At 42.1% G+C, this 27,957-nt stretch overlaps 1 protein-coding gene across 2 annotated transcripts in view; it reads right to left on the bottom strand.

The window, feature by feature from the left end:
• Positions 1-5,972: 5,972 nt before the first annotated feature.
• The window catches only part of LOC118626368 (serpin B6-like), a 28,332-nt gene continuing 6,347 nt past the window's right edge, over positions 5,973-27,957 (bottom strand). For both annotated transcript variants that reach the window (XM_036255982.1, XM_036255983.1), the window contains exons 2-7: positions 18,379-18,553; positions 16,585-16,734; positions 8,541-8,658; positions 7,716-7,858; positions 6,701-6,856; positions 5,973-6,515 (exon numbers count right to left, since the gene is read on the bottom strand). In XM_036255982.1, the coding sequence (XP_036111875.1) occupies positions 6,111-6,515; positions 6,701-6,856; positions 7,716-7,858; positions 8,541-8,658; positions 16,585-16,734; positions 18,379-18,543 (1,137 nt within the window). In that variant the 5' untranslated portion in view covers positions 18,544-18,553 and the 3' untranslated portion in view covers positions 5,973-6,110. The remainder of the gene's footprint in view (positions 6,516-6,700; positions 6,857-7,715; positions 7,859-8,540; positions 8,659-16,584; positions 16,735-18,378; positions 18,554-27,957) is intronic.

The following is a 27,957-nucleotide window of genomic DNA, read 5'->3' on the forward strand; positions in this document are numbered from 1 at the left end:
CACAGATAGGGTGTGCCTGGCCCACAACCTCTCCAGAGCAGCAGAAAACCACCACCCTCATGGGTCTCACCAGCAACAGAAGGCCATTGCCCCTGCAGGTCCTGCCAGAAGCAGAGGGCCACTGCTCCCATGGGACCCACCACAGCAGAAGGCTGCTGGTTCTGCAAGACCCACCACAGTGGAGAGCCACCGTCCCACCAGCCCCACTGTAGCAGAGAGCTGGTGGCTCAAATGCCACCACTACCAAGAGCTGCCAGACCTGCTACCCCTGATGCCATCAACGAGAGCCGCTGGACCTACCGCAGTAGCTGCCTGCCCTGTCCCCACCACTACTAAGAGCTGCCAGCCATGTTGCCACCACTGCCAAGAGCTGCCAGCCCCGCCAGCCCCACTGGCCTTGCAACTGCCTCCAGATGATCAGACTGAATCCAAACTCTGGCACACACAACCCACCATGACCTGATGCCCTTGGACAAGCCAACTTACTCCCACAACCCAGCCAACTTTACCTGGCCCTGGACCACCAGGCCACTAAAATGGTGAGACAAACAACCCCAAATGAAAAAAAAAAAAAAAAGAATAATCTTTAGAAAAGGAACTAAATCAAATAGAGGCAAGTGATTTTTCAGATAAAGAATTCAAGGTAATGCCTAGCAGGTGTGACTCAGTGGATTGAGCATCCTGGTTCTATTCCCAGTCAGAGCACATGCCTGGGTTGTGGGCTCAATCCCCAGTGGAGAATGTGCAGGAGGCAGCCGACTACTGTTTCTCTCTCACCTCGATGTTTCTATCTCGCTCTCGCTAAAAAAAAAAAAAAAAAAAAAATCAATAAAAAACATATTAAACAAAAAAGAATTCAAAGTAATGGTTATAAAGGTACTCAAACAACTTAATGAGAACTATAAGGAATTCAGTGAAACTTCAGCAGCATGAAAAAAAAGTAGAAACAACGAATAAGAATCAAACAGAAATGAAGAATGACATAGCTGAAATAAAGAATACCCTGAAAGGCATCAACAGTAGTTTAGAAGAAGCTGAGGACCAAATCAGCTAATTAGAAGACAAGGTAGAAAGAAACACCCAATCAGAGCAACAATTGAAAAAAAAATTAAAAATTAAAAAATGCTATAAGTCACTAATCATCAGAGAGATGCAAATTAAAATGACTATAAGGAATCCCCGGCTGGTGTGGCTCAGTGGTTGAGCATCAACCCATGCACCAAGAGGTCGCCGGTTCAATTCCTGATCAGGGCACTTGCCCAGGTTATGGGCCAGGTCCTCAGTGGGGGGCATGCTGGAGGTAGCCAATTGATATTCTTTCTCATTGATGTTTCTATCTCTTTCCCTCTCCCTTCCTCTCTCTCTAAAAAATCAATAATGAAAACAAAATTTTTAAATGACAATGAGGTACAACCTCACACCTGCCAGAATGGCTACCATGAATAAATCAACAAACAACAAGTGCTGGCGAGAATGTGGAGAAAAGGGAACCCTAGTACACTGCTGATGGGATTGCAGACTGGTACAGCCCCTGTGGAAAACAGTATGGAATTTCCTAAAAAAAAACTAAAAATGGAACTGCTGTGTGACCCAGTGATCCCACTCCTAGGAAATACATCATAAGAAGCCTGAAACACCAATCAGAAAGAATATATACACCCCTATGTTCATAACAGTATTATTTACAATAGTTAAGATCTGGAAATAACCCAAGTGTCCATCAGTAGATGAGTGGATAAAAAAGCTGTGGTACATTTACACAATGGAATACTATGCAGCTGTATAAAAGATGGATCTATTACCCTTTGAAAAACAGCATGGAGGTACTTGGAGAGTATTATGCTAAGCGAAATTAGCCAGTCAGAGAAAGACAAGTATTACATGATCTCACATATGTGTGAATCTAATGAACAAAATAACCTGTTGAATAAAATAGAAACAGAGGCATGGAAACATGGATCAGACTGATGAATCTCAGAGGGAAGGGCAGAGGAGCTGTGGGAAGAGATTAACCAAAGAACTTATATGTATATATGCATAGTCCATGGACACAGACAATACGATAGTGAAGGCCTGGGGTGGGGCAGGAACTGGGAGGATGGGGACAATGGTGGTGGGGGGGGGGGGGCTTACCTGTAATACAACAATAAAGATGTTTTTTTTAAAGGAAGAAGGATGCCTTGGCCGGTTTGGCTCAGCGGTTAGAGCATTGGCCGGCGGTCCACAGAGACCCAAGTTTGGTTCCCGCTAAGGGCACGTACCTCAGTTGCAGTTTGTCCCCGGCCCTGGTTGGTCGTGCGAGTGGCAGCCACTCTATGTGTCCCTTTCACATCGATGTTTCTCTCTCTCTTTCTCTCTTCCTCTCTCTCCCTCCCACTCTATCTGGACAAAAAAATGGAAAAATGTCCTCGGGTAAGGATAAAAATAAATAAAAAGGAAGAGGTTGTCAATGGGGGAAAAAGGAGAAACATCTGTAACAAAAATAAATTAATTTTTAAAAAAGATTTTTTTAAAAAACCTTATGGGACATATTAACTTACAGTGTCTCCAATTAGGTTGGAGGAGTGGCTTCCCTGGAGGCAGATGTGTTGCAACTGTCAGAAGCCCTTTTGTCCACCATACTTACTCTAAATTAAGATAAGGGAAATATTTTAAGATTTCCCCATGAGAACCTGTGGGCCTGTTCTCTGTGACCTGCTTGGGCAGAAAAGGGAAGGCAGTTTCAAGTAAAACTGATAGACTGTCCATGTTTCATTGGCTCAACCATAAGTCCAAACCACTGAGTCTCAGTTCTGAAGGCGGCGATGCTGATGGCTTGTAACATGAGATCTATATTGTGCGAGCAAGCAATCAAGTAAACAAGGACGTAGAATACCTTTTGTGAAAACAGAAGCAAGCCAAACACAGAGGTTAATGCACACAGCTAATCACAAACCAGTTATGAAGATTTCCAAATGCAAGGCTTCTGCTAGAATGAAAGCAGGTAGTGACAATCTGATAGATTGTCTGCAGTTAGAATATTTCTGATGATGTTATCAGGTGCTAAGGTGTGCGTGGCATACACAGACAGCTTTAAAATAAAAACGTTGTCAAATGATTTTCTTGCATCTATTAAGATCATTATTATATGATTTTTATTCTCCATTTTATTAATGTATTGTATCATGTTGATTGATTTGCAGATGTTGAATGCCTGGAATAAATCTCACTTGATCATGGAATATGATCCTTTTAATGTGTTGCTGAATTCAGTTTGCTAATAATTTGCAGTGTTTTCTTTCCTTTCAGTCATCATAAATATCAGCAGAGGTTTTTTCTGTCTCACATTTTTCTCATTTTACCCACTTCTCCCCTATGTTTTTATATCAATATATTCTTCTTTGAAACGACTCAGCCTGAAGCAATCAGTGCAGGCACAGTTCTGGTCTGGATGGCCCCGTCTAAACTTGGCCAGCTTGCTGACAGTGGTCAGGTAGATGGTGGCCAGAGCCAGGGAGTAAGATGCTTGACCGTGGATGTACTTTGATAGCTTTAACATCAATAAAGTACTTTACTTCCTATTATTCTCTCTGAAACTTTGAAGCATGGTCTGAGGAAAGGAGAATGGAGTAATCAGTTAAGGCCCCAGTGCTTTGTGAATGCACTGGGGCCATGTTTTGATTCATTCCCTGGGGTCGTCTGAATCTGGGTGAACAAGGCAGTCAGATGGAACCTGGGTTCAAATGCCCAGCAGCGAATAAACTATATGTAGCATTCAAGATATAAATCATTCCAATATTACTCCAAATATGCAGAGCATGAAAAAAGAGGGGAAATTGCCCTGGCTGGTTTGGCTCAGTGGTTAGAGAATCGGCCCGTGAACCAAAGGGTCACGGGTTCAATTCCTAGTCAAAGGCACGTACCTGGGTTGTAGGTTTGAACTCTGGCCCTGGTCTGGGTCATGTGGGAGGCATGCGTCTCTCTCACATCAATGTTTCTCTCTCTCCCTCCCTTCCACTCTATCTAAAAATCAATAGAAAAATATCCTTGGGTCAGGTTTTAAGAAAAAGAAAAAAGAAAAACCACTTTTTTAGTTTATTACATACAGCTAGAACAGCCTTGATAATACAGAAATAATATGAAAAAGTTGAGGTTATCTCAGGAGTGCAAAGTTGATGCAACATGATAAAATTAATGCTATTTGTTTTATTTAGAGAACAAAGGAGCAAAGTTTTATGGTCATACCAGTAGATGCAGAAATAACTACCTAAACCTAAATGAGAAGATAGTGGTTAAAAGACATAACTTTTTTCTTTTTCAATCAGCCAGGCCAAATGCACACCTCTTACCTAGACTAATTTAGTTTCCACAATAATTTTTTTAGATAAGTATCACTTATATTTATATTGTTTTTAATCAGTAGATAAAACTTTGGATAAATTTTTTTCTCATTCTTTTTTTATTGACTCTTAGAAATAGAGAAAGGGAGAGGGAGAGATAGATGGAAACATCAACGAGAGAGAAACATCCATCGGCTGCCTCTTGCACACCCGCTATTGGGGATTGAGCCCACAACCCGGGCATGTGCCCTGACTGGGAATTGAACCTGTGACCTCTTGGTGCTCAACCAGAGTCATACCAGCCAGGCTTCTTCTCATTCTTAAAAGAGTTATCAATCTCATTTAAAAATACTTTCCTCTTACAGTCATTTAGATACTATCTTAGAACGTCAAGTGAAATAGCTCAGTGAGGCCCACCGAGCCTCAGAGCAGGATGCTTGTTTATTCTACGCCTACTGTGATTTTTTCACAGCCAAGCTCTGCCTATACTACAGGTCTGTAACAGAACCAGTGGCGTTCGTGTTCACACCTTACTCCTGACGTGCCTGCAGCTTCTCACGCAGAAAAAGGGGTGACAGACACCTGAGACCTGAATGGTGAGGGACTATTGCACTATGCGAGGCTAACACACTTAGTGCAGAGCGCAGGGGGTGACAAACCAGCCACTCCTCATAACCTCTTCCCATCCCACCCACAATGTCAGCGTTTCCTCAGTCCCAGTCACTGCCCACGGCTACGTGGCTGGCTTGGCCACCGCCAAGAAAGCACACCAGGGACAGAATGAAAATATGCATCACATCAGTTAAGGTAGAGGCAGCTCCGGCTCCTGCTGACTGCAAACAGGTCACTGGGGACGTCTGTTCCCTAGAACACAGCACAGCGCTTCCACTTGAACCTCACACATCAATTGGTTTCTGTATCTTCGGGCACGATGATCACATTTCCAGCAAGTAACACAAGTGGCTGCAGGAAATAGTCACCTCTTTTTTCTAATACGTGCAGTGAAATAGCAAGTCATCTAGTGTATACTCATGAAGTTGTCTTAACTTACATTATTGTGCATGGACCTATCTGACTCTGGCCCCTGGGAGCTAGTTCACATTTTCAGGGAAAGGGAAGGCTGTGCATTTGAACCGGTATGTGACCACAGATCACAAACGGAAACTACGGTAAAAGCGGAAACATGCGTGGGCCATGAGACTGGTTTCTCATGGGCCTGAGTTAACTGCTCTCCCTGCTCCTGTGCTGGCTTCTGGAGAGCTCACAAGTTTTGGAAGGGAGCTCCCTGCTGAGGGCCTCTGAGACCTGCTTCCCAGTTCCTCATAGCCCCTGCCCCCTCTATCGTCTCGCTAGTAGTCCGACGTGTGCAGGAGGGGAGCAGCACTGACCACGTGGCCGGAGGGGAGCAGCACTGACCACGTGGCCGGAGGGGAGCAGCACTGACCACGTGGCCGGAGGGGAGCAGCACAACTGGCGTGAGCGCAGCGCTCTGCTCGGAGAGGACCCCAGTCTGAACGGGTGTGAGGATGGAGGGGACACGTCTCGGAGCGGGTACTGACCCTGCCAGTGTGACCACAGACCCCCTGGATGGCGATTTCAGATCCTAGAAAACACTGGCATGTGAACACACAAATACACAAGGAGCTCTGAACATGGAACTTCAAAATTAGACCCTTTATTTTTGGGCTGTCACCAAAGGTCACTTTGGGTTCAGGCACATTGTGAAGTGTCAGAGGGAAAGTGGGTCAGCAGGGGACAGGAGAAGGGCTATGGGCAGAGCTGGCCATTCCCTTAAGGGGAGGAGTAGCGGCCACAGAACAGAATACTGTTGGTTTTGCTGTGCTGTATGAAGAAAAGGAAGGGGTGGTCCGCACAGAACCTGGGGGTGATCCTGGCACAGCGAAACATCATGATGGCGGCAGTGGCTGCTGCAGCCTCCGTGCCTTCCTCGTTGACCTCCACAAAGGATTTGTGCACGACCTTGGATAGAAACAGGTTTCTCCCAGACGATATTCCAGAAAAGTCCGCCTTTTCCTGATCAAAGGCATCGGTCATGCCCAGAGAGCGCAGGACAGCCTCCATGTCGTAGTTCTCCTCCAGTTTGAATCTAGGGAGGAACACCTCCACCTCTTCCTCATCCATCATATCTGGCTTGGTCCACTCCATGAATTTCTCATAAGTAAGTTGTTTTTCCACCTAGAAGAAGAGGAGGGTTGAGGTTTACGATCTAGAACAGGGCTGCCCACCAGAACCTGCACCGCGGTGAGACGGCAGTGACGGGCACTGTGCTCCTTCACGGACATTCAGGGCAACGCGAGCTGCGAGGCAGAGATGCGAACGTGCCACCTGCCATCGCAGCAGTTACCGCCCGGCGCTCATACCGTCTCTAGGTCGACGTTTTCATCGGGGAGCATGATGATCATGTTCAGCTCTTTGCCGACATATGGCAGCACCAGAATTTTGGTGAATATTTCTCCTATGTAGGTGATATTAAAGGTAGATTTCTTAAACATCATTTGCACAAGTTTCTCCTCATTCTATAAAGGAAAAGGATAAACATTAAGTTGAAACAAGACCCAGTTTATACATTGGACAAATCAACACAGCTGGCCACTCTGGGCCCCTCCGAATACTTTCTTGGCTTCCAGAACATCACGTCGGCTCCCTCTTTTGACGGCTTGAATTCACTGCCTCGACCTCCAGACACTGGGGTATCTTCCACTGCTCTTCCCTTAGTGATGTCATTCAGTCTTGTGACTTTAACTAGAATTCCTAATTTTATATTTCTATCAGGACCTCTCCCTGGAACTCAAGACTAATACATGTCACTGCCTACCTGACACCTGCATTTGGACATAAAAGGGATCTCTGACGTCCATGTCACACTGGGCTCCTCAGATTCCCTCCCAAGCCTGCTCCGTCTGTAATTTTCCCTGTCTCAGCTGATGTCGACACCATTCATCCCACTGTCAAAACCCTGACTCCTGTCTTTCACACCCACACCTGACTCACTGGCTAATCATCTGACTCTACTTTTAAAATATAACACAAATCCAACTTGTTCTTTCCACCTGCACTACCACCAGCCAAGCCCTGCTCACTGGGATGACCTCCTAAGTGACCACTTCACTCTGGCTGAACACCTTTCCCTGGCTGCCCCTCAACACCCAGGGAGTGAACACTGAAGTCCTTAAAACAACGTGCAGTGGTGACAAGAACTCGCCCCCCATGCCCGCTGCTCCCACCTCCCTGCACTCCTCTGCTAGAGCTGCAGGGGCCCCTTGCCGGTTCTCTGGGCAAACCAGGCCCAGTATGCATGTCCTCAAGACCTGAGAGCACCCCCTTGGACACAGGGACTGTTTCCGAGAATCTCCTTTGTTACTGCAAAATAGTCACCTTGCTGACTTTAAATGGTCTCTCCTTGGTGTGCTGTTTGCTAAACTGACTGTTCCAGGTTCCTTTGAAGTAGATGGCATTCACGAGAACCAGAGGAGTACTCTGATTAACTGAATTTGGAGACAGCAACTCTGTAATTTTACCTGAAAAGAAGAATTAAAGAACCAGTTAGCTATGGGGGTCCTGATGTGTGCTCGGGGGCAATATTCAGATTGGGCCATCTCCTTGCGTAGACAAGTACACAGATAAAGGAGTTTACTGTCCCCCAAATATAGTGAAAGGGATACTGGTCCTTAAAATAACAGCAGAGAAAAAAAATACCATCACTTGAATAAAATGGTATTCTGCAATGGTATAGGATGAATTAATCACAAGTGAGACAGAAGGAATGGCTGGTGTAAATAATGTGAAAGCTTGTAGCAAGTGTAAAGAACAGTTTAAATGAAGAACCACAGGTGGGTAAGGGCATCACTGTGTCCTGCATGGGACTCGCCAGGTCAGGAGCCATGAAGACAGCCTGAGACCTGTAGCCAAATTTTTCACACTATTTGTAAAAAGAAAGACTTAACATTAACAACAAAAATTAAAGTGTGGATTGTTTTGGAAGAGGTGTACTAGATATTTAGAGACATCACAGATATGTTGATAAGAACAGGAAAATGCTAGAGAAAATGATTACACATTGACAATATTTCCAAAGTATATTTTAAAAGTTTAGCTATTTTGAGGGAAAAAATATCATTCGTTTACATTCGATGTTCTTGTGAAGGAATTAACAGTGATTGATTAAAATACTATTAAAATAGAACACGGATACATTTTCACCTTCTGTCTTGTTAGCAACCCAGGTGTTGATGTGTTTTCTGGCCTCCTCTGCAGCTTTGAAGAAGTCCAGCTCTTCCATCTCTGCTTCGTAGAATTTGCGGCAGGAATCTTTGAAAGACTGGGAGAGACAGCAACACATTGCATGGCCACAAAAACAAGCACCACCACCAGCTTACTTCTTCATTGTGACAAAGATAATTTTACAATCCATGTAATCGGAGGAATAAATAAATATAAGGAGTAAAAAATATTGAGGAATAAATAAATAAATAATATGAGAAAGAAAAAAAGAGAAATTAACCTGAAATCCAATTTCTCAATTTTCAGCTACATTTGATCTTAGTTTATAAACGAAGTACAACAGTGGTCTGAATATCAAATAAACACCATAAGCTACTAGATCTTTAAGGGAGCAGCTGTACATCAACTAGGTAAACACAAAGATACTAGATGCAGCAACTATAGAGTGTCACTCCCAATACCCACTGCACTTGCTAAGTGACATGTCACCCACAGCAAGAGCCGCGGCTCCCTGCACACGTCAGAACCGGGGCCCGTGGTTTACATGACATGGAGAAAATGTGTAACCCACCCACCCCTCTCACCACAGCTTCCTGCAATGACAGAAATGGTCTGAACTGGAGCACACGTGACTCCTGAGCATGGGAAATGTGGCTGCTCCTGCTGAGGAACTGAATATTTAACTGTATTTCACTTTAATTAACTATACTGAAATGTAAATACCTACGTGTGTCCAGTGGCTACCATTTTGGATGGATCATTCTAGAGTATTTTGTTAATATAGTCTATGAAATTATAATATTAATGAACACCTGCATCATGCCAAATAAAAGCAGACAATTTGATGGAAAACAAATATACTGAACCAACTAATTTGTTGACAGAGTTTCCCAATCTTTCCTTTGAACAGTTTGCAGCTAAATACTTAATTCCACTTTTCAGTATTGTTTTTATACTACAGGATTCCACATTTCTCCTTCAGTGTAGTATAAGAGAAGCGATGAGGCACGACAGCTTTGAACACAAGTCCCATGACTTAATAGCTGTGCACCCTTAGAAAAGTCACTCAGTCGGGCTAAGCTTCCTTGACCCTCCCTGCAAATGAGAATACAGCAGTACCTATATCTCAGAGGGTTACTTTGGGGACCAGATAAATTACCATTAGTACTGTTTTATGTAACACTGGAATTCTCAGGATGCTGCAGACACTATACTAAATGAGCTAGTTATATCATTTCATTTACATTCACATAATTCATGCTTTGCCAATTTTACTGCTGTTTTGTTGTTGTTGTTGTTTTTGTTTTCAATTATAGTTGACATTCAATATTATATTAGTTCCAGGCATCCAATATAGTGTTCAGGCACTTACATAACTTACAAAGTGACTGCCCCCATAAGTCTACCACCCACCTGACAGCATACATAGTTGTTACAATAGTATTTTTTTTTTTTTTTTTTTGGTACGTGCCCCTAGAGGGAACAGAACCTGGGACTCTCTGGTCCACAGGCCAATGTTCCAACCACTGAGCCAAACCGGCCAGGGCACAATAGTATTGACTATGTTCCTTATGCTGTATTTGACATCCCAGTGACTATTTTGTAACTGCCAATTCTTAATCCTTTCAACTATTTCACCCATCCCCCCAATCCCCACCTATCTGGCAATAATCACTTTGTTCTGTATCTATGTGTTTGTTTCTGTTTTGTTGTTCATTTATTTTGTTTTATAGATTCCAAATATAAGTGTAATCCTGGTATTTCTTTCTCTGTCTGATTTATTTCACATAGCATTATACCCTCTAAGGTTTATTTATGTTACTGCAAATGGCAAGGTTTCCTTCTCTTTTATGGCTGAATAATGTTCCATGGTATATATGCACCACTCTTCTTTATACACTTGTCTATCGATGGACACTTAGGCTGCTTCCATATCTTGGCTGTTGTAAATAATGCTGCAATGAACATAGGGGTGCATATATCTTTTCAAATTAGTGTTCTGAATTTCAGATAAATACATAGAAGTAGAATTGCTGGGTCATACAGTAGTTCTGTTTAAATTTTTGAGTGACCTTCATACTGTTTCCCATAATGGCTTCACTAATTTACAATCCCACCGATAGTGCACAAGGGTTCTCTTTTCTGTACATCCTCACTAATACTTGTTGTTTGTGGATTTACTGGTGATAGCCATTCTGACAGTTGTGAGGTGATATCTCATTGTGGTTTTAATTTGCATCTCCCTGATGATTAGTGATGTTTTCATATGTCTATTGGCCATCTGTATATCTTCTTTGAAGAAATTCCATCCAGGCCCTTTGCCCATTTTTAATTAGATTGTTTTTTACTTTGTGTGTGTTAAGTTGTACAAGTTCCTTATACATACTAGATATTACCCTCTAATCAGATATATCATTGGTGAATATTTTCTCCCATCCAGTAAGTTGTCTTTTTTTTTTTTTTTTTATCCTCACCCGAGGATATTTTTCCATTTTTTGTACAGATAGAGTGGGAGGAAGAGAGAGGAAGGGAGAGAGAGAGAAACATCGACATGAAGGGACACATCGAGTGGCTGCCACCCGCACGACCAACTAGGGCCGGGGACAAACTGCAACCGAAGTACGTGCCCCTAGCGAAAACCGAACTCGGGTCTCTCCGGACCTCAGGCCGACGCTCTAACCGCTGAGCCAAACTGGCCAGGGCAGTAAGTTGTCTTTTTATTGGTTGTTTCCTTCACTGTCCAGAGACCTTTTAGTTTGATGAAGTCCCATTTGTTTACATTTTCTTTAAGTATGTTTATATTGATTTTTTTTTTTTTTTTTTTTTTTTAGAGAGAGGAAGGGAGAGATAGAAACATGGATGTGAGACAGCAATATCGACTGGCTGCCTCCTGCACACCCCCTACTGGGGATGGATCCTACAACCAGGGCGTGTGCCCTGGCTGGGAATGGATCCAGAAACTCAGTCCACTGAGCTACACTGGCCAGGCTGTTTATTTTTCCTTTTGTTTCCCTTGAGCTAGGAGACATATCCAAAACATTTTTTTGCTAAGAGTTCACTGCCTATGTTTTCTCCTAGGAGTGTTTGGGCTTCAGGTCCCTAATCCATTTCGAGTAAGAAAGTGACCTAGTTTCACTTTTTACATGTATCAATCTAGTTTTCTATCTTTACTCCATTATACATTCTTGTCTCCTTTGTCAGAGATTAATTGACCATATAGGTGTAGGTTATTCCTGGGCTGTCTATTCTGTTCCTTTGATCTATGCTTCTGTTTTTTATGCCAGTACCATGCTGTTTTGATTTCTATAGCCTTGTCAGTATAGTTTGATATTAGGTAGTGAGTGTGATGCCTCTAACTTTGTTCTTCTCAAGATTGTTTTGGCTATTTAGGGTCTTTTGTGGTCCCATGTAAAATTTAGGGTTGTTTGATCTAGTTTTTTCATAGGAATTGCATTGAATCTGGGCAGTGTGCACATTTAAATTTTTTTTTCTTTATTGATTTTAGAGAGAGAGAAACATTGATGAGAGAGAACATCGCTTCAGCACCTTTCTGCATGCCCCCTACTGGGGATCAGGCCCACAACCTGGGCATGTGTCCTGATCAGGAATCAAACTGGCGACCTCTTGGTGCATGGGTCAATGCTCAACCACTGAGCTACACCAGCTGGGCAGTGTGGACATTTTAACAACATTACTTCTTTCTATCCATGAGAATAGAAAGTATCTTTAGATTTACTTGTGTCTTCTTCAATTTCTTCTATCAATGTCTTATAGTTATCAAATACAAGTCTTTTACCTCCTTGGATACATTTATTCCTAAGTATTTTGTTCTTTTTAATGCACTTGTGAATAGAATTGTTTCTTTTTTTTTTATCCTCACCCGAGGACATTTTTGCATTTATCTTCAGAGAGAGTGGGAGGGAGAGAGAAGGGAAGAGGGCCGGGGACAAACTGCAATGGAGGTATGTGCCCTTAGTGGGAACCGAGCCCAGGTCTCTCTGGTCCTCAGGCCGACACTCTAACCGCTGAGCCAAACCAGTCAGGGCTGGAACTGTTTCTTAATTTCTCTTTCTAATTGTTAATTATTAGTGTACAGAGATGCAACAGATTTTTGTATATTGATTTTATATACTGCAACTTCTTGAATTTTTTATTAGTTCTAACAGTTTTTGGGTAGAGTCTTTAGGGTTTCCTATGTAATATCATATGATCTGCAAATAGTGAGTTTTACTTCTTTTTCCTATTTGAATGTCTTTATTTCTTTTTCTTGCCTAATTGCTCTGAGTAGGTCTTTGGGTCGTTGTGTTTTCCTTTTCACTGTCTCAAGGTAGACTTTTGATTTCTTCTTTGATCTTGTTATTAACCAATTCATTGTTTAGTAGTATGTTATTTATCCTCCACATGTTTGTGTGTTTTTCAGTTTTCTTATTATATTTGATTTCTAATTTCATACCATTGTGATTAGAGAACATGTTTGACATGATTTTAATTTTCTTAAATTTGCTGAGATTTGTTTTGTGGCCCTACGTGTTCCATCCTAAAAAAAATGTTCCATGTGCACTTGAAAAGAATGTATATTCTTTTGCTTTTGGCTGAAATGTTCTAAAGATATCTATTAAATTCTTCTAGTCTAATGTGTCGCTTATGGCCACTGTTTCCTTGTTGGTTTTCTGTCTGGCTGAACTATCCCATGATGTCAATGGGGTGTTCCTCCTATGACTGTATTATTGACTGTGTTATTGACTATGACTGTATTATTATTGATCTCTCCCTGTAGGCCTGTCAATATTTGGCATATATTGAGGTGCATAAATGTTTAAGAGAGTGATTGCCTCTTATTGGACTGACCCCCTTTATCATTAAGAAATGCCTTTCTTTGTCTCTTGTTACAGCCTTTGTTTTAAAGTCTATTTTGTTTGATACGAGTAATGATAACCCATTTCATTTCTATTTGCATATTTTTTTCCATTCATTTACTTTCAGTCTCTGTGTGTCTTTCGATCTGAGCCAGGTCTCTTATAGGCAACATATGTACAGGGCTTATTTTTTCATCCACTCAGCCACCCAATGTCTCTCTTTTTTTAAATCCTCACCCAAGGATATTTTCCATATATCTTCAGATAGAGTGGAAGAAAGGGGGGGAGGGGGAGAGAGAGAGAGAGACAGCAATGTGAGAGAAGCACATCGATTGGTTACCTCCCACACAATCCCGACCAGGGTTGAGGATCGAATCGCAATTGAGATACATGCCCTTGACCAGAATTGAACCCGTGACTCTTTGGTCCATGGGCTGACACTCTAACGGCTGAGTCAAACTGGCCAGGGCCACCCCCTATCTCTTCATTGGCACATTTAGTTCATTTACATTTATGATTTTCCCATAGGTGTACAGTTCTTACCATTTTATTGTTTTGTGATTGTTTTTGTAGCTCTCTGTTCCTTTCTTTTTTAAAAAAAATATATTTATTTATTTAAAAAATTTTTTTATCCTCACCCGAGGACATTTTTCCATTTTTTGTTCAGATAGAATGGGAAGGAGAGAGAGGAAGAGAAAGAGAGAGCGAAACATCGACGTGAAAGGGACACATCGAGTGGCTGCCTCCCATACAACCCAACCAGGACCAGGGACAAACTGCAACCAAGGTACGTGCCCTTAGCGGGAACCAAACCTGGGTCTCTCTGGACCGCAGGCCGACGCTCTAACCGCTGAGCCAAGCCGGCCAGGGCTATTTATTTATTTATAAAATAATTTTTCTTTACTGATTTCAGAGAGAGAGGAAGGGAGACAAAGATAAGAGAGAACATTGATTGGCTGCCTCCTGCATGCCCCCTACTGGGGATTAAGCCCACAACCCAGGCATGTGCCCTGACCAGGAATCAAACGAGGACCTCTCAGTCCACAGGACAATGCTCAATCCACTAACCCACACTGGCCAGGCTATTTTTACTTCTTTTGGTTATGTGTGTTTATGTGTATTCCTTCGCTTACTGTAATTACACATGATCTTGGGTCCCTTTGTGTTTATTGAAAGTTTTATTTTTCTTTATATCTAAGGCTCATGAAAGGATGATAATAACCTAGGAAGGAGCTAAGACTGATAAAAATAAATAAATAAAATTGTAAAAAAAGAAAAACCACATTGTGGCATGACTCCAGCATTTTGGACAGCAACTGCACAATATTCACTAATATTCAGTTAAAAACTTTACTCTCTTTCTTCTACAAGTCCATATTGGAGCACCACACATAGTTACTGTCTGTATGGCTCAGACTGGTACAACCTAAATGCCTATCAATGGAAGAATGAGTACAATACATCCATACTAGATAACAAAAAGAAAAAATAAATAAAAATTTAAAAACTAAGGAGAAAAAAAAAAAACAAAAACCAAGAAAAAGCAAAAGAAAAAGAATACCAGAGAATACCAGCCCAGTCGTTGTGGCTCAGTGGTTGAGCATCGACCCATGCACCAAGAGGTCGCCGGTTCGACTGCCCAGGTTGTGGGCCAGATCCCCAGTGGGGGGCATGCAGGAAGGAGGCGGCCAATCAATGTTCTCTCTTATTCATGTTTTTATCTCTCTCTCCCTCTCCCTTCCATTCTCTCTAAAATTAATAAAGAAAAAAATTTTTTTTTAAAGAAAAAGAATACCAGATAATAGTAAAAGAGTAAAGTGGATCCACATATACTGAAATGCAAAGAATTTAAGTCACAGTGTTCAGTGAAAAGAAACAAATTCCAAAAGAATATGTATGTTATAATGATATTATGTAGGGAAAACCCCACAAGACAAATTTCTATATGTATAACGGGGATACCCTTCAACTCTATAAAAGCTTATACTGGACAGTTTTGCTCAGTGGTTGGAGCATCGGCCCATGGACTGAAGGGTCTCAGGTTTGATTCCCAGTCAAGGCCACATACCTCGGTTGCAGGTTTGATCCCTGGCCCTGATCAGGGTCATACAAGAGGCAACCAATCAATGTGTCTCTATTGCATTGATGTCTCTCCCTCTCACTCTCTCTCTCTCTCTCTCTCTGTTTCCCTCCCTTTCACACTATCTAAAAATCAACCAAAAAATATTCTTGGGTGAGGATTAACAAAAAGAAAAAATCTCTTACACTGGGGAAGGGACACATGGGGTATGGAAAAGAAGTTGTGAGGGCTCTTGCTTGGTCTGCTTTTTTGTATTTGTACATAAAAAGATTATATTCACATATCACTTGAGTGGTTTTTAAGAAATGGAAAGCATTATAAATAAAGAAAACCAATATACTTAGACAAATAAGAACTTAAAAAAAAAAATTCTGTGTTGGCCAAAACAATCAAAATATTAACGTGTAAAAATTTAAACATGTCTCACACTACACAAAAAAAGTATCAATATGTAGAAAATAATAATTGGAGCCCTGCCCGGTATGGCTCAGCGGTCAGAGCGTTGGCCTGTGGTCCAGAGAGACTGGGTTCGGTTCCCGCTAAGGGCATGTACCTCGGTTGCAGTTCATCCCCGGCCCTGGTTGGTCGTGTGGGTGGCAAGCACTGGGTGTGTCCCTTTCATGTCGATGTTTCTCTCTCTCTCTCTCTCTCTCTCTCTCTCTCTCTCTTCCTCTCTCTCCCTCCCACTCTATCTGAACAAAGAATGGAAAAAAAATGTCCTCGGGTGAGGATAAAAAAATAAAAAATAATAAATTTCCTTAAAAAAAAAGAAAAGAATAATTGGAAATATTCATTTTGATAATTTCTTTGTTTTGTCTAATTTAGCTTGAAGTGTACTATGCTCTATGTTAGCTTTTTTATAATGATTCACTTAAGCGTCACAAATATTTGGACTGTATTTGTTATAAGGCTCATTTTACAGAGGATCAAACTGAAAGAGAGTTAAGGGAAGTGTGAGAAGTTAGCCGACCTGAGCTCATGCTCCTCGTGGGAACTTGCAGCTCACAAGCTTCTTGCTGTACCACAAGACTCCCTCCCCACCACCTGTGGTCTTCACTTTCTTAGAAAAACAGCAAGCATGACTTACTGAGTTGAAATCATAAGACTTTTCTCCAAAGAGCCTGTTGGCAGTTCTCAGCAAGTACTGTGTGCCAGTCTTGTTAACCTCGGCGAGAAGCAACTGGAAACCCTGGTGGACATGTTCACCTCCGCCACCACTTTTACTCAAAAAAAGTGCCTGAAATAAAGAACAGAATAAAAATATACCACTTCAGTATGCTTTGTCTTTAGGAAATTGGTAACAAAACTAAACTCTGCCTAAGAATTGTACAGATCCTCCCTACAGCATAAAAAATATTCATCCAAATAAAAACAAAAGTATCGTGAAAGCCCCTTCCCAGTAACACTTCCTGCACAGAGTTAGAGCCCTCCCTGCGGACATCAGCAGGAGCAGAAATGGCCCTTCGCAGTCCAGGTTCTGAGTGCTCCACACTTGTGTCTGCCTGAAAACAAGACTGTCAACCTGGCCCCTCATTCTCTGTGAAGACAGGGCACTGCTGATACCAAAAGGTGCAGCCTCTCCCCCAGTCTTCGGGTCCAGCTGGCCCTGATTGCTCTGACCAACAGAATACAGGAGAAGCAACACTGGGCTTTCAAACGCCTGGCAGCTCCACACTTGCTCTCCTGCATCTTAGCCACCATGGTGGAAGGAAGTCCAAGCTGTCCTGTGGAGGCCATGTGGAAAGCCCCAGAGAGCAGCCCCACATGGGGAGAGCTACTTGTAGAATGGCAGCCTCAGCCAACAGCCAGCACCAAGGCCCCAGACATGTGATAGAGGCCTTTCTTGAATCATTAGTGATCCCAGCCGGCACCGTGAGGTCAGTCCACAAGATCTAAAAAATAATCGATCACTGTTATTTCCAATCACTAAGTTTTGGGATGGTTTGTTTTGCAGCCATTGAAGATCCATGCAGCAACCTAGACATGGAGTTCTGCCAAAACAAAAATCTAAAATGTGTACAGCATCTGCCTCAAACACAGGCAGCTGACAGAGGCTGGACAGAAAGGGAGTGAGGAGACTGTGAGAAGAGGCTGGAAGGACAGTGAAGAAATGACTGCTGGAGGCTGGAGAAAAGGAGCTTAGGCATGGACTGGAGACTTTCACCTGCACGATGGGAAAGGTGGAACAGTTTGCCAGTGAACCGTGAATCTGGTTCAGAGATGCCCAGGAAGAATGTGGCTTCTTTTAGCTCCCTGGGACAAAGTATGGGAACATAAAGATGAGCTAAAGAAGAAACTGTTCCATTTTCAAGCAGAATATAAAGCAAATATTTCCAACCTAGGACTTGCTGGATAGAAAATTAAAATGTTTCTTATTCCCAGCCTCTCCAGTGGGCAAATGATTCTAAAAGAAAGAAATGGTCCTGGCCGGTTTGGTTCAGCAGTTAGAGCATTGGCCTGCAGTCCAGAGAGACCCGGGTTCGGTTCCCGCTAAAGACACGTACCTCGGTTGCAGTTTGTCCCTGGCCTTGGTTGGGGCGTGCGGGTGGCAGCCACTCGATGTGTCCCTTTCACGTCGATGTTTCTCTCTCTCTCTCTCCACCTCTCTCTCCCTCCCGCTCTGTCTGAACAAAAAATGGAAAAATGTCCTCAGGTAAGGATTAAAAAAAAGAAAAACATCTATGTGAGAGGAACACATCGACTGGCTGCCTCCCACACGACCCCAACCAGGGCCAGAGACGAAACCTCAACCGAGGTCTGTGCCCTTGACTGGAATTGAACCCATGGCCCTTTGGTCCCCGGGCCAACGCTCTAACCACTGAGCAAAACCGGCCAGGGCAATAGTATTTACTGTTCCCCAGAAATGGCATCAGTTACGTACCTGGACCATCTGGGCCGCGGTGTTGCCCTTTGCCCCCATGAAGACCATGGCCAGGGCAGAGGAGATGCTCATGGGCGAGAAGAACACGTTTTTTGATCTGTCGTCACCCAGCTTTCTCAAAAGGTTTAAGGCAAAAGTGCCATTTGCTTCAGACAGAGTATCCATGATGGCGAGTCTGAAACAATGGACTTAACATCAGTATTACATAAACACAAGCTTACACATTGGCTGCATTTCACTGTTAATAGTGACCACTGACACTTTGGTTCAATCAGCAAATAGATACACATAATAAACTATTTCTTCGTGGGGACATCAAAATTATTTTGTGTGTTTCTGATTTTAGGTGAAAAAAAATTGAAGTTATGTGTATAATATAATCCTGTTTTGTGGGAAGGAAAAGCAGGACTTATATCTGTACATTTGCCTGTGACCCCAAGAAGGTGTAGAAGGTACACACTCAACCACTTAACAAGTTACTTCCTGGGAGAGGCATTAGGAGTTATTGGCTTTTGGTTCCATTTCTGCATTGTTTGTTTGGTGTGTTGTATGGTCTTATATGTATTACTTTATCATTTAAAATTCATTCAGAATAACACTGTTGTAACTAATGTAGTTATTAATAACAGAAAAGGAGAAAAGGGAAGGCCTAATATTATAAACCTGTCATTTGCGCAGCTTTGCCAGAAAGCTACAACCTAACACTCCCCAGGGGTCCAGCAAGGGGAAACAGATCCACGCCCAGTGAAGTTAGGGTGACAAAGGGAAGGTACTAGCCTGTCAAGTCACACCTGGGAACAGAGGTCATTGGCCAGAATGGGCATGGCCACTGCAAGCATGGTACGATTAGGGATACTTAATTTCCTGAACAAAGAAACTCGCTCTTTTGTACTCTTAGGTGCTCTCGGTATGTTGCACTTGACTCCTGACTCTCGGGGCTCTCTTGCCCCTGCTTCCTGGCATTTGCTCCCATGGTCCTTGACTCCTGACTTTCGGGGCTCTCTTGCCCCTGCTTCCTGGCATTTGCTCCCATGGTCCATGGCCATGCAGACCCCCACACACAATGGACTATAACTAGCATGATGCTGAACTGGACCTGGCTGCAACATGGAATGGAAACTCTGGACACTGGCTTTGCTTCTGCACTTCTTCTATCAAGTGCAGACAGGAATAGGACTTTGGAAACACAGAAATATAATTCCATGCAAATATAAACCACTCATGCTCCCGTGTAAGTCTCAGAAAATTCTTTTTCTTGAGATATCGTAAGGACTCCACCCCATTCAGTGGGAAAAGGGATACCCCATAACAAATACAACCACAAAGTACATAGGAAAAGATGGTTGAATGTTTTTATAATGTAGAAGAGAAGACTTCATTTTAGGGTACCCAGAAGCCTTGAGGTAACAGAGATGTAAGCCATTGTGAAAGAACTGGCATTAGCTGTAGAAAGGGGGTGGGACAAGCTGAAGGGGCCAGCTCTGGGACAGGCGCAGAGCCTGCTCCTGTGCTGCAGCTGTGGCCAGCAGACTGCGAAGTTGGCTCAGTTGGTTACAGGTTCGTCCAGATACGCCAAGCTTATGGGTTCGATCCCCAGTCAGGGCACATACAAGAATCAACCAACGAATGCATAAATAAGTGGAACAACAATCAATGTCTGCCTGCCTCTCTCTCTCTTTCTCCCTTCCTCTCTCTATAAAAACAAAATAATAGTGGAGGCTCCTGGGGTTGGATGGGGCCTGGTGATTCTCTCTTTTGGGCAATCTTGGAATAGCTACCTGGAAATTAATCCTAAATTCCAACAGATACACAGGAAAACGAGCAGCCATTTGTCAGAGCTGGCCACAGCTATTAACAGGCCAACTGTTCCATCTCTCTCACTCTATGACTGTCGTTTTAATTTAAATGTCTCAGAATTTTTCTTGTCACAAGCTAAGGAGCAGATGGGCTGAACTGAGGGCAATGCCCTGCCTCTGGACTGCTGCCCCAGCGGCCGACACTTGAGGAAGGCGGAAGGGCGGAAGGGCGTGCCGGAGCTCCGGGGCGTGGACAGCGGCAGTGAAGGGCCCGCAGGCCGGCGGGGATGCAGTGCAGCAGAGCAGGCAAACTCTCCTCCGCAGAGACTGCTGAAATGACTCATCGGAGCAGGGAGTGGGACCCTACAGAACCAGGAAAGAGGGAAGCCAGCGCAGCTGTTTCTGGGCATGGAGCAGAGGGCAGGGGACTTCTGACTAAAAGGCCTGTGGAGACTGCAGGGCTAGCCCTTTCTCCCCAGCATGCCTCTGCGTTTATAATCATGGGTGATAATAATGGTCCCAAAGCTGTGAAGGGGACCAAAGTTTTGCCACCTGGAAGCTGCCTTTTGAGATATTAATTTTAAACTGGTTATTAAGAAACTAGACTCAGAAAGAACCTCTGGCCTTGCCCCGTTTTCTACCTAAAAGATTCAGATGGGAAGGCTGCTTCAGGAAGGAAGCTCGGGGTGTCCACCTCAGCCTTATTTGAATTAAGAACGATGTACAGGAAGGCACTAAGCAGGTAGAGTCCTACTGAGGCAAGAATGTGCCTACCTTGTGTGTTCAGCTCTTCCTCAATTACCTGTCCGTTCTCACTTCTGAAATCTAAGATCCCATTCCCCTCACACACACACACCTTTTTCCTTTGTCCAAAATGAATTATATACCAAATTTTGCCCCATTGTCTTTGGAATCTTCATGCTTATGTGAATTCCCCATATACATGCATTAAAATTTTATTTTCTCCTGTTAATCTGTCTCTGTTGATTGCATTATTAGCCCAGCCAGAATTAGAAGGTGGGAGAAATATTATTTCTTTAGCCCCCACAGCTGAATAAGGTGTCCCCATTGAAATCCCTAGAACACGTGACTGTCACTTTATATGGCAAAAGAGAATGCAGATGTGGTTAAATTGAGGATTCTGAGATGGGAAGATTGTCACTGAGACTGGAGGCTCATTCACATGGTCCCTGAACGTAATCGCATGGATCCTATGAGGAGGAGACAGAAGAAAGCAGTGTGAGGACCAGGCAAGATGCTCCCCTGCTGGGACCTGGAGGAAGGGGAGACAACCCGGAGTGCAGGAATGTGGCTCTAGAAGCTGTGAGCACACAGAGACAAGTGGTCCTCTCTAGCTTCTAGAGGGAGCAGGCCCTACCTGCCAGCATCAAGGTTTCGTTCAGTGAAACCTATTTCACATTTCTGGCCTCCAGAACTGTGAGAGAATAAGCACTGAGGTGGTAGTAATTTCGTACAAGAGCCATTGCAAACTAATACAATAACTAATATAACTGACACATTTTGCTTACTGTCCTTGTTTAAACCTTTTGTTTTCAAACTCTTCTTTATTCATTATAGAGAACACTGGGGCACTGATTACACCTGATTTGCTAAGACTTTCATATGTACCTTAGACTACTAATTTTTAATGAAAGCACAATGGAACGTACACGTTACTAAAATGCTTCTGAATATAACTGATTCTTTGATAATACAGAAATAACTTCAGGATTTTCCAGAGCCTTGGAAACAACAATATAAACAAAAGTAGGCATTATATGACACTGATGCAAAATTAGACGTATTTTCGGTTATTTAAATTTTATATCAGCAAAAGCTGCCTTCTTATCAATTTTCAGAGAAACAACTGGTAAAATGGGGAAACTTCTGAATTAGGAATTAGAAAAGGAGGCTACCCCAAAGCAAGGAACAGAGTCCTGAGGATTCTAATACAATCAAATGTCAAGAAACAGACAAGTGTCTGTGGACTGCCATCTCCCCGCCCCTGGTCTTCACTTGCCTGGGACAGGGACACCTCTGACTTTGGCCCCAAGATGGCTGAGACCACACAGAGCCCCTCGTCCCTTCATCTCTTATTGAACTGAGAAAGCACAGAGTTTTAGGGCCCTGTGCATATTAGGTTTATTGCAAGTTCAACCAGCCGAGGAAAGATCCCACATGTCCCCTCACACCCATCCAAGACTCTATTACCATCCACACACTTTTCCCCTCAAATGTTGAAGGAGTATTAATTCAAATGGAAATGCCAACCTAAGAAAGACCATTAATAAAGCACTGTGTCTCTGGCAATGTCCCTAACAAATGTGTTTTGGACTCTGACCTTTCTGTCACTGGTATCAAAAAGGCACACCTGCCCTCCCTCTCCCACCAGGTAAGCACTAGCCTAGCCAGCCCCTGGCACTCTTCTGGGGCTGAGAAGAAATCGGTGCACTTCTGTTTCTTCATGTCAAGGGAATTTAAAACTGAAAGATCAATAGTTCCTCAATATAAAGCAGCTTTAGTCTTCTTTTTTAAAATACTGAACTGGGAAAAACAAACCAGGACATTCAGAAGAAAAGGCACGAGTCAGGAGGGAAGCGGGCCTACTGTTCCAGCTCTGGAACCTTGCCTGAACAAAGTACTTGACTTCTGTTCCCGGTATAAGAAAGGGGATAATAATAATCTGTGTTTCTTTCCATCTTTACAATCCAATAATTATTAACATTAATGCAGAAAGAAGAGCAAAAATAGCTCTCAACCTTCAAAGCTCATAGTGAAGTCAGTCACAGCATTACACTGGAAGGGAACCAAAGGTTTGCCAACCTGAAGGTGCCTTTTTGGGATCCTGATTTTAAACTGGTAAGAAACAAGGCTCAGAAAGAACCTCTGACCTTTTCCCCTTTTCTATCCAAGAGATTTAGATAGAGAAACCTGCTTCAGGGAGGAGATTTAGGATGTCTCCTTAGCCTAATTTGAACTAACTATGGTAAACAAAAGGGCTTCAGGCAGGCTCCTGTTAGCCTAGACAATCACTGTTTCTGAGTTGCCTGGCAAAAATTTTCCTGCCATGTATATTCAGCTCTTCAGCTACCTGTAAATCACCCATTCTGTCTTCTGAAACCAAATACCCTATTCCCCCTTCTTTTCTCTTTTGTCCAAAAATGTCTTATATACCCAATGTTGCCTCACTGTCTTTGACATTTTCATGCCTATGTGAATTCCCCATGTGCATATTATTAAAACTATGGTTTTCTCCTGCTAATTTGTCTGTTAGCCCAGCTAGAAGAACTTAGAAGGTGAGAAGAAAAGTATTAATTTTTTTAGCTGCCACACATTTCTCAATTGAAAATGACTGGTAGTAGCCTTTAAAGGTAAAATTATGTTCATGCCAAACAAAAATTATAAAAATTATGTTCATGTCAAATAAAAAAGAAACAATAAACCCGCAATGCCCTGGAGCTGTAACCAAGAGATGGAATATAATCTTTCAGCACAAAATACATCAACAATAAAATAACTGGATAGCCCTCTCATGATAAAGGCCCTTAAACAGGAAATACTGCCTGTGCTTCCTTAAGGTGACAAGGATTCTCTCCTTCAGCAGCCATCCCCATTATTGATAAAATATTAGAGGCAGTTCTCGGTTCCCAAACAGGGACATGATACAGGCATGTTATCCAATACTTGTGTAATTGTGTTCTAATAGTTCTGGCCAAGACAAACAGAACTCATGAAACATAATAAGAAAGAAATGTATCAGAAATGAGATAATATATGCATAATTAGCAAACTATGTGATGGTCAGCCTGAAAAGCAGCTAAGTCAATAAAATACTCTTAAAACTGAGAAGAGAATGGAGTAAAATGGGCTCCAAAATGAGTTTAAGTAAAAAAAAAAAAAAAAGCAAAGAAATCAAGTCTTAGTTCTTTGTCTTGTCCCTGCAGTCACAGGGCTACAAGTCACAGAGCCAGGATTGGAAATGGGTCTGTTTGGCTTTGGCTCTGGAGTTCACTCCCTTAATCACTATGGCATTCAGCCTTCTATTTATTTATTTATTTATTTATTTATTTATTTATTTATTTACTTACTTACTTACTTATTTACCTGCTTACTTACTTTTTTTTTTGGTGGTAAGTGCCCCTAGCAGGAACCGAACCAGGGACTCTCTGGTCGCAGGCCAACGCTCAACCGCTGAGTCAAACTGGCCAGGGCTATTTATTTACTTTTGTTAATCCTCACTGAAGGATATTTTCCCACTGATTTTTAGATAGAATGGAAGGGAGGGAGCACACAGCCTTCTAAGAGAGAGAGAGACAGAGACAATTAAAGATAATGAAAGGGACAGGAGAGAATAATAGAATGGAGAACTAATCACAGTGAGACACTGGCCATAGTTATAAGAAATGTTAATCATTCCTTTACAATGTTAATCATGGTTACTTTGTTCTGATTTAAGAAAAGCCCACTCTGGCCTGGCTGGGAGGTGTGCTGTCCATTCTGGGGACAAGGGGGACTACCTGATATCATGGAAAGATTAACAACCTTATTATCAGAACACTGGACTCATGACTGTGACTCACTGGTGTGACTGTGACTCACTGGCGACCAGCCCTTGCAGTCCCCAGCCAAATTTCCTCCCCCTTGCCTGTAACCATTTTACTCATTTTTTTTCCTTTTTGCCTAACTGCTGTTTCTCACGTAGTCATTGTTTCTCTGCCCTTTAAAAGCAGCTGGCAGTGAAGGAGGGCAGAGCGTTCACGGGATGACCCACTGCTCCCCATACCGCCGGCAATGTTGGAATAAACGCTCATGTCGATTCAACCTTACCTCTGCTCAACTGGCTCAAGTAGTGACAGGCGGCCAGGATCCATTCGTTATCCAGTTTCAATGCTTTTTAAAAACATGAACTTTGAAAGTTCAAAAACCATTATTTCCAATACTGACAAAGTAAGATAGGCATTCCTTCTTATACTGGGCAGATGATGCTGTAAATTGGTACACCAATATTTCCCAAGTATATTTTAGAATTATGTAAAAAAACAAAAGCAAAGGAAGAAAAGAAAATGCCATGAACACATTCACACCATTGGAACTAAAAATTGTCCCACTAGGAATTTCACTAAAGGTAAAACAGGTACTGAAAAAAAAGCCACTGTTAGCCTAGGCAGCTAGGAGTTCATGAAAGCGAACAGAGCCTGACTGGCTGTGGCTGACTGCATCTGGACGGTAGTTTCAGACGCCCCAGGGAATAGCCCAATTCCCACCAAGAGAATTAATACCCCTCTGGCTTTTCAATAAAAAGCAACCAGCCCAGTAGCCAGGATTACCAACGGGGAGGGAAAACAGCACAGGAAAGTCCTTTGCTCAGCACAAGTGCAGTAAAAGCCAACATGGAGATACTGAACTCTGGGGCTGGTGTAGTGGGAGCCAAAATGGTCACACAAAGGGGTGGAGTCTAGCCTGGGAAAAGGATCAGATGAGAGGACAGCATGGAACCCCTGAGGATCCAGAAGAGGGGACTGGTTGGAAAGAAGGCCCAACACAAGCCCAGAAAACCCAGGAGGTATACTGGATAGCTTGAAAGCAGGCCAACTCCTTCCCAAAAACCATGCGGAGGATTATAATGAATCTCGGAAAAGTTGCTACTAGAGCCTGCCAGCCCTCTCCATTGCCAAGGGCGTATCATCCTTCAACACAACAAAGCTTGCCACATGCTTAAACTTCTCCCACTGAGAGAGCGCTGTGCAACACCACAAGAAACCATTTTCACCAGCAACAATACTAGGCACAAAAACAACTATTAGGTATTTATAGCTACAGAGAAAAACCTTTAAATGCCCCCAAAAGAAAACCACTTTTGATTTTTGTCAAGTTCATGATAGGATATTAACAGAGATATTAATATTTTAGCATTAATATCAAAGAAATACATAAAATTACATTTAAAAAGAAAATATAAAACTATAAATATAATTTTAAACTATTATCTGTGTAAATTAAATTAGGAAGAAAGGTACATGTAAGCAAAATTTATAGACAAAGAATGGAAGGAAATACTGTACTCCAAATGTTTCTAATTTATGAGTAAATTTGCATGGTTTTTATATCTTTCTGCATATTCACATTTTCTACAACCTTCCTGATTAGTTAGTAGGTTGGTTTTTATTTTTATAAAATTAATATACATGCACTTAGTTTAAAAATCAGTGCCCAAAGAGATACTACAAGTGAGAACAGGTTGTCTTAGCTACTGGCCCTGCCATCATGGTTCTCTTTATTACTCAGAATATATTTCCTTTCTTTCTCTTAACACTGATTTTCCTTATGTTAATTTTGTCTCTGCCCACCCCATTTGTCTAGTCTCCTATGTAACTCTGGCAACTTTCCCCCAAATGATCTACATGTCTGTCAAACACTTCCAGTAATTTTCTCACATGCTCAGATACAAGGAATAATCTTCCAGCTCCCTTTTTTTCTCCCAGTCTCCCACCCTGCTGCTGGTGAATGCAGGGGTTTTTATTTCCAAAGAGAAATTTTTACGGACAGGAAATGACATTCCCTACTAAAACACTTTGGTTAATGTTCAATTAATTGTCAGTCTGGTGAAAATATTTTTTTCTCAAACAAAACATACTGCTTACACATACACACACACACCCACACACTTATTTTTTTCTTAAAAATGTAACCACTGGTTACATATAAATCAGACTTTTTAATGCTTTAAACACCTTTTAAAGTAAACTTACAAATTTCACCAAACCTTAATAAACATTTAAAGTTCTATAAACCTAATAAATCAAGACTTACAAGTCTGGTAAGCTAGAATCACCTAAGACTTTCAAACATGTTTAAAAATACACAAAACAGTAAGGTGGTTACAAAACTTATTTCTACACCTATACTGAGGTCCAGCACAAAGGTACTAATACCATGGGTTTAATTTACTTTACCTTTGTTATATCTCTACCTTACCTTTGTTATATCTTTTTATATCTCTCCTAAGGTGACAGTAACGCTTATTTTGGGGTAATTACACTATACCAGCTGCTTCTTGAGCCTAGCACTCACTGATGGCCAAGGACATTCCAGTAGGTTAGGGAGTTTTGAGCTTCCAATTCCCCCCATTCAGGGAAATTTTACAAGGCCTCAGCCAAACACCAAATTTCATTGTCTTGTAACATGGTGTCTTTCCTTAAAATGAAGTATTATTTGAGTTTTCCTCTGTCTGGGTTGTATAACTTGATTATATAATTTGGATATAACTCTTTTGGTTTAATTTTTAGGCCTTTAGGATAGTTTGTATAACCACCATACTTGTTAGCTTAGGAAGCTGGAATAACCAAACTTTTTACTTAGCAATCATGGATGAAACATTACACAGCATTTTCTGAAACATTAGTGAAATTCTTTTGTGCCTTTTTAAAGCCTATCTTATTTACCTCATCTGAATTTGTTAATAGACTCATGACTTTTTATAAATAATATATTTCAATTAGCTGATTTTTTTTCTCCTTGGTTCTCTTTAAATTAATTACTTTATCTTGAGATGTAGTGATCTCAAACATCCTTGCATTACAGCAACAGCAAAGTCTTACACACCCATTTTGAATTTTTTTCCAGTCTAAAGATACAAGATATCAGCCCCACTCCAGGTTTCTTTTAAAAGAAGGGTCATAAAGTACAAGATCTGAATCCTGGAGGAACCTATGAGTTTTGGTGCTGTTGTTGGGCCACAACAGTAGCAAAGCTGGACAGAGTTTTCCTTTCAAGTACCTAATAT

The sequence above is a fragment of the Molossus molossus genome, unplaced genomic scaffold, assembly GCF_014108415.1.
Source record: "Molossus molossus isolate mMolMol1 unplaced genomic scaffold, mMolMol1.p scaffold_m16_p_12, whole genome shotgun sequence".
Taxonomy (NCBI): Eukaryota; Metazoa; Chordata; class Mammalia; order Chiroptera; family Molossidae; genus Molossus; species Molossus molossus.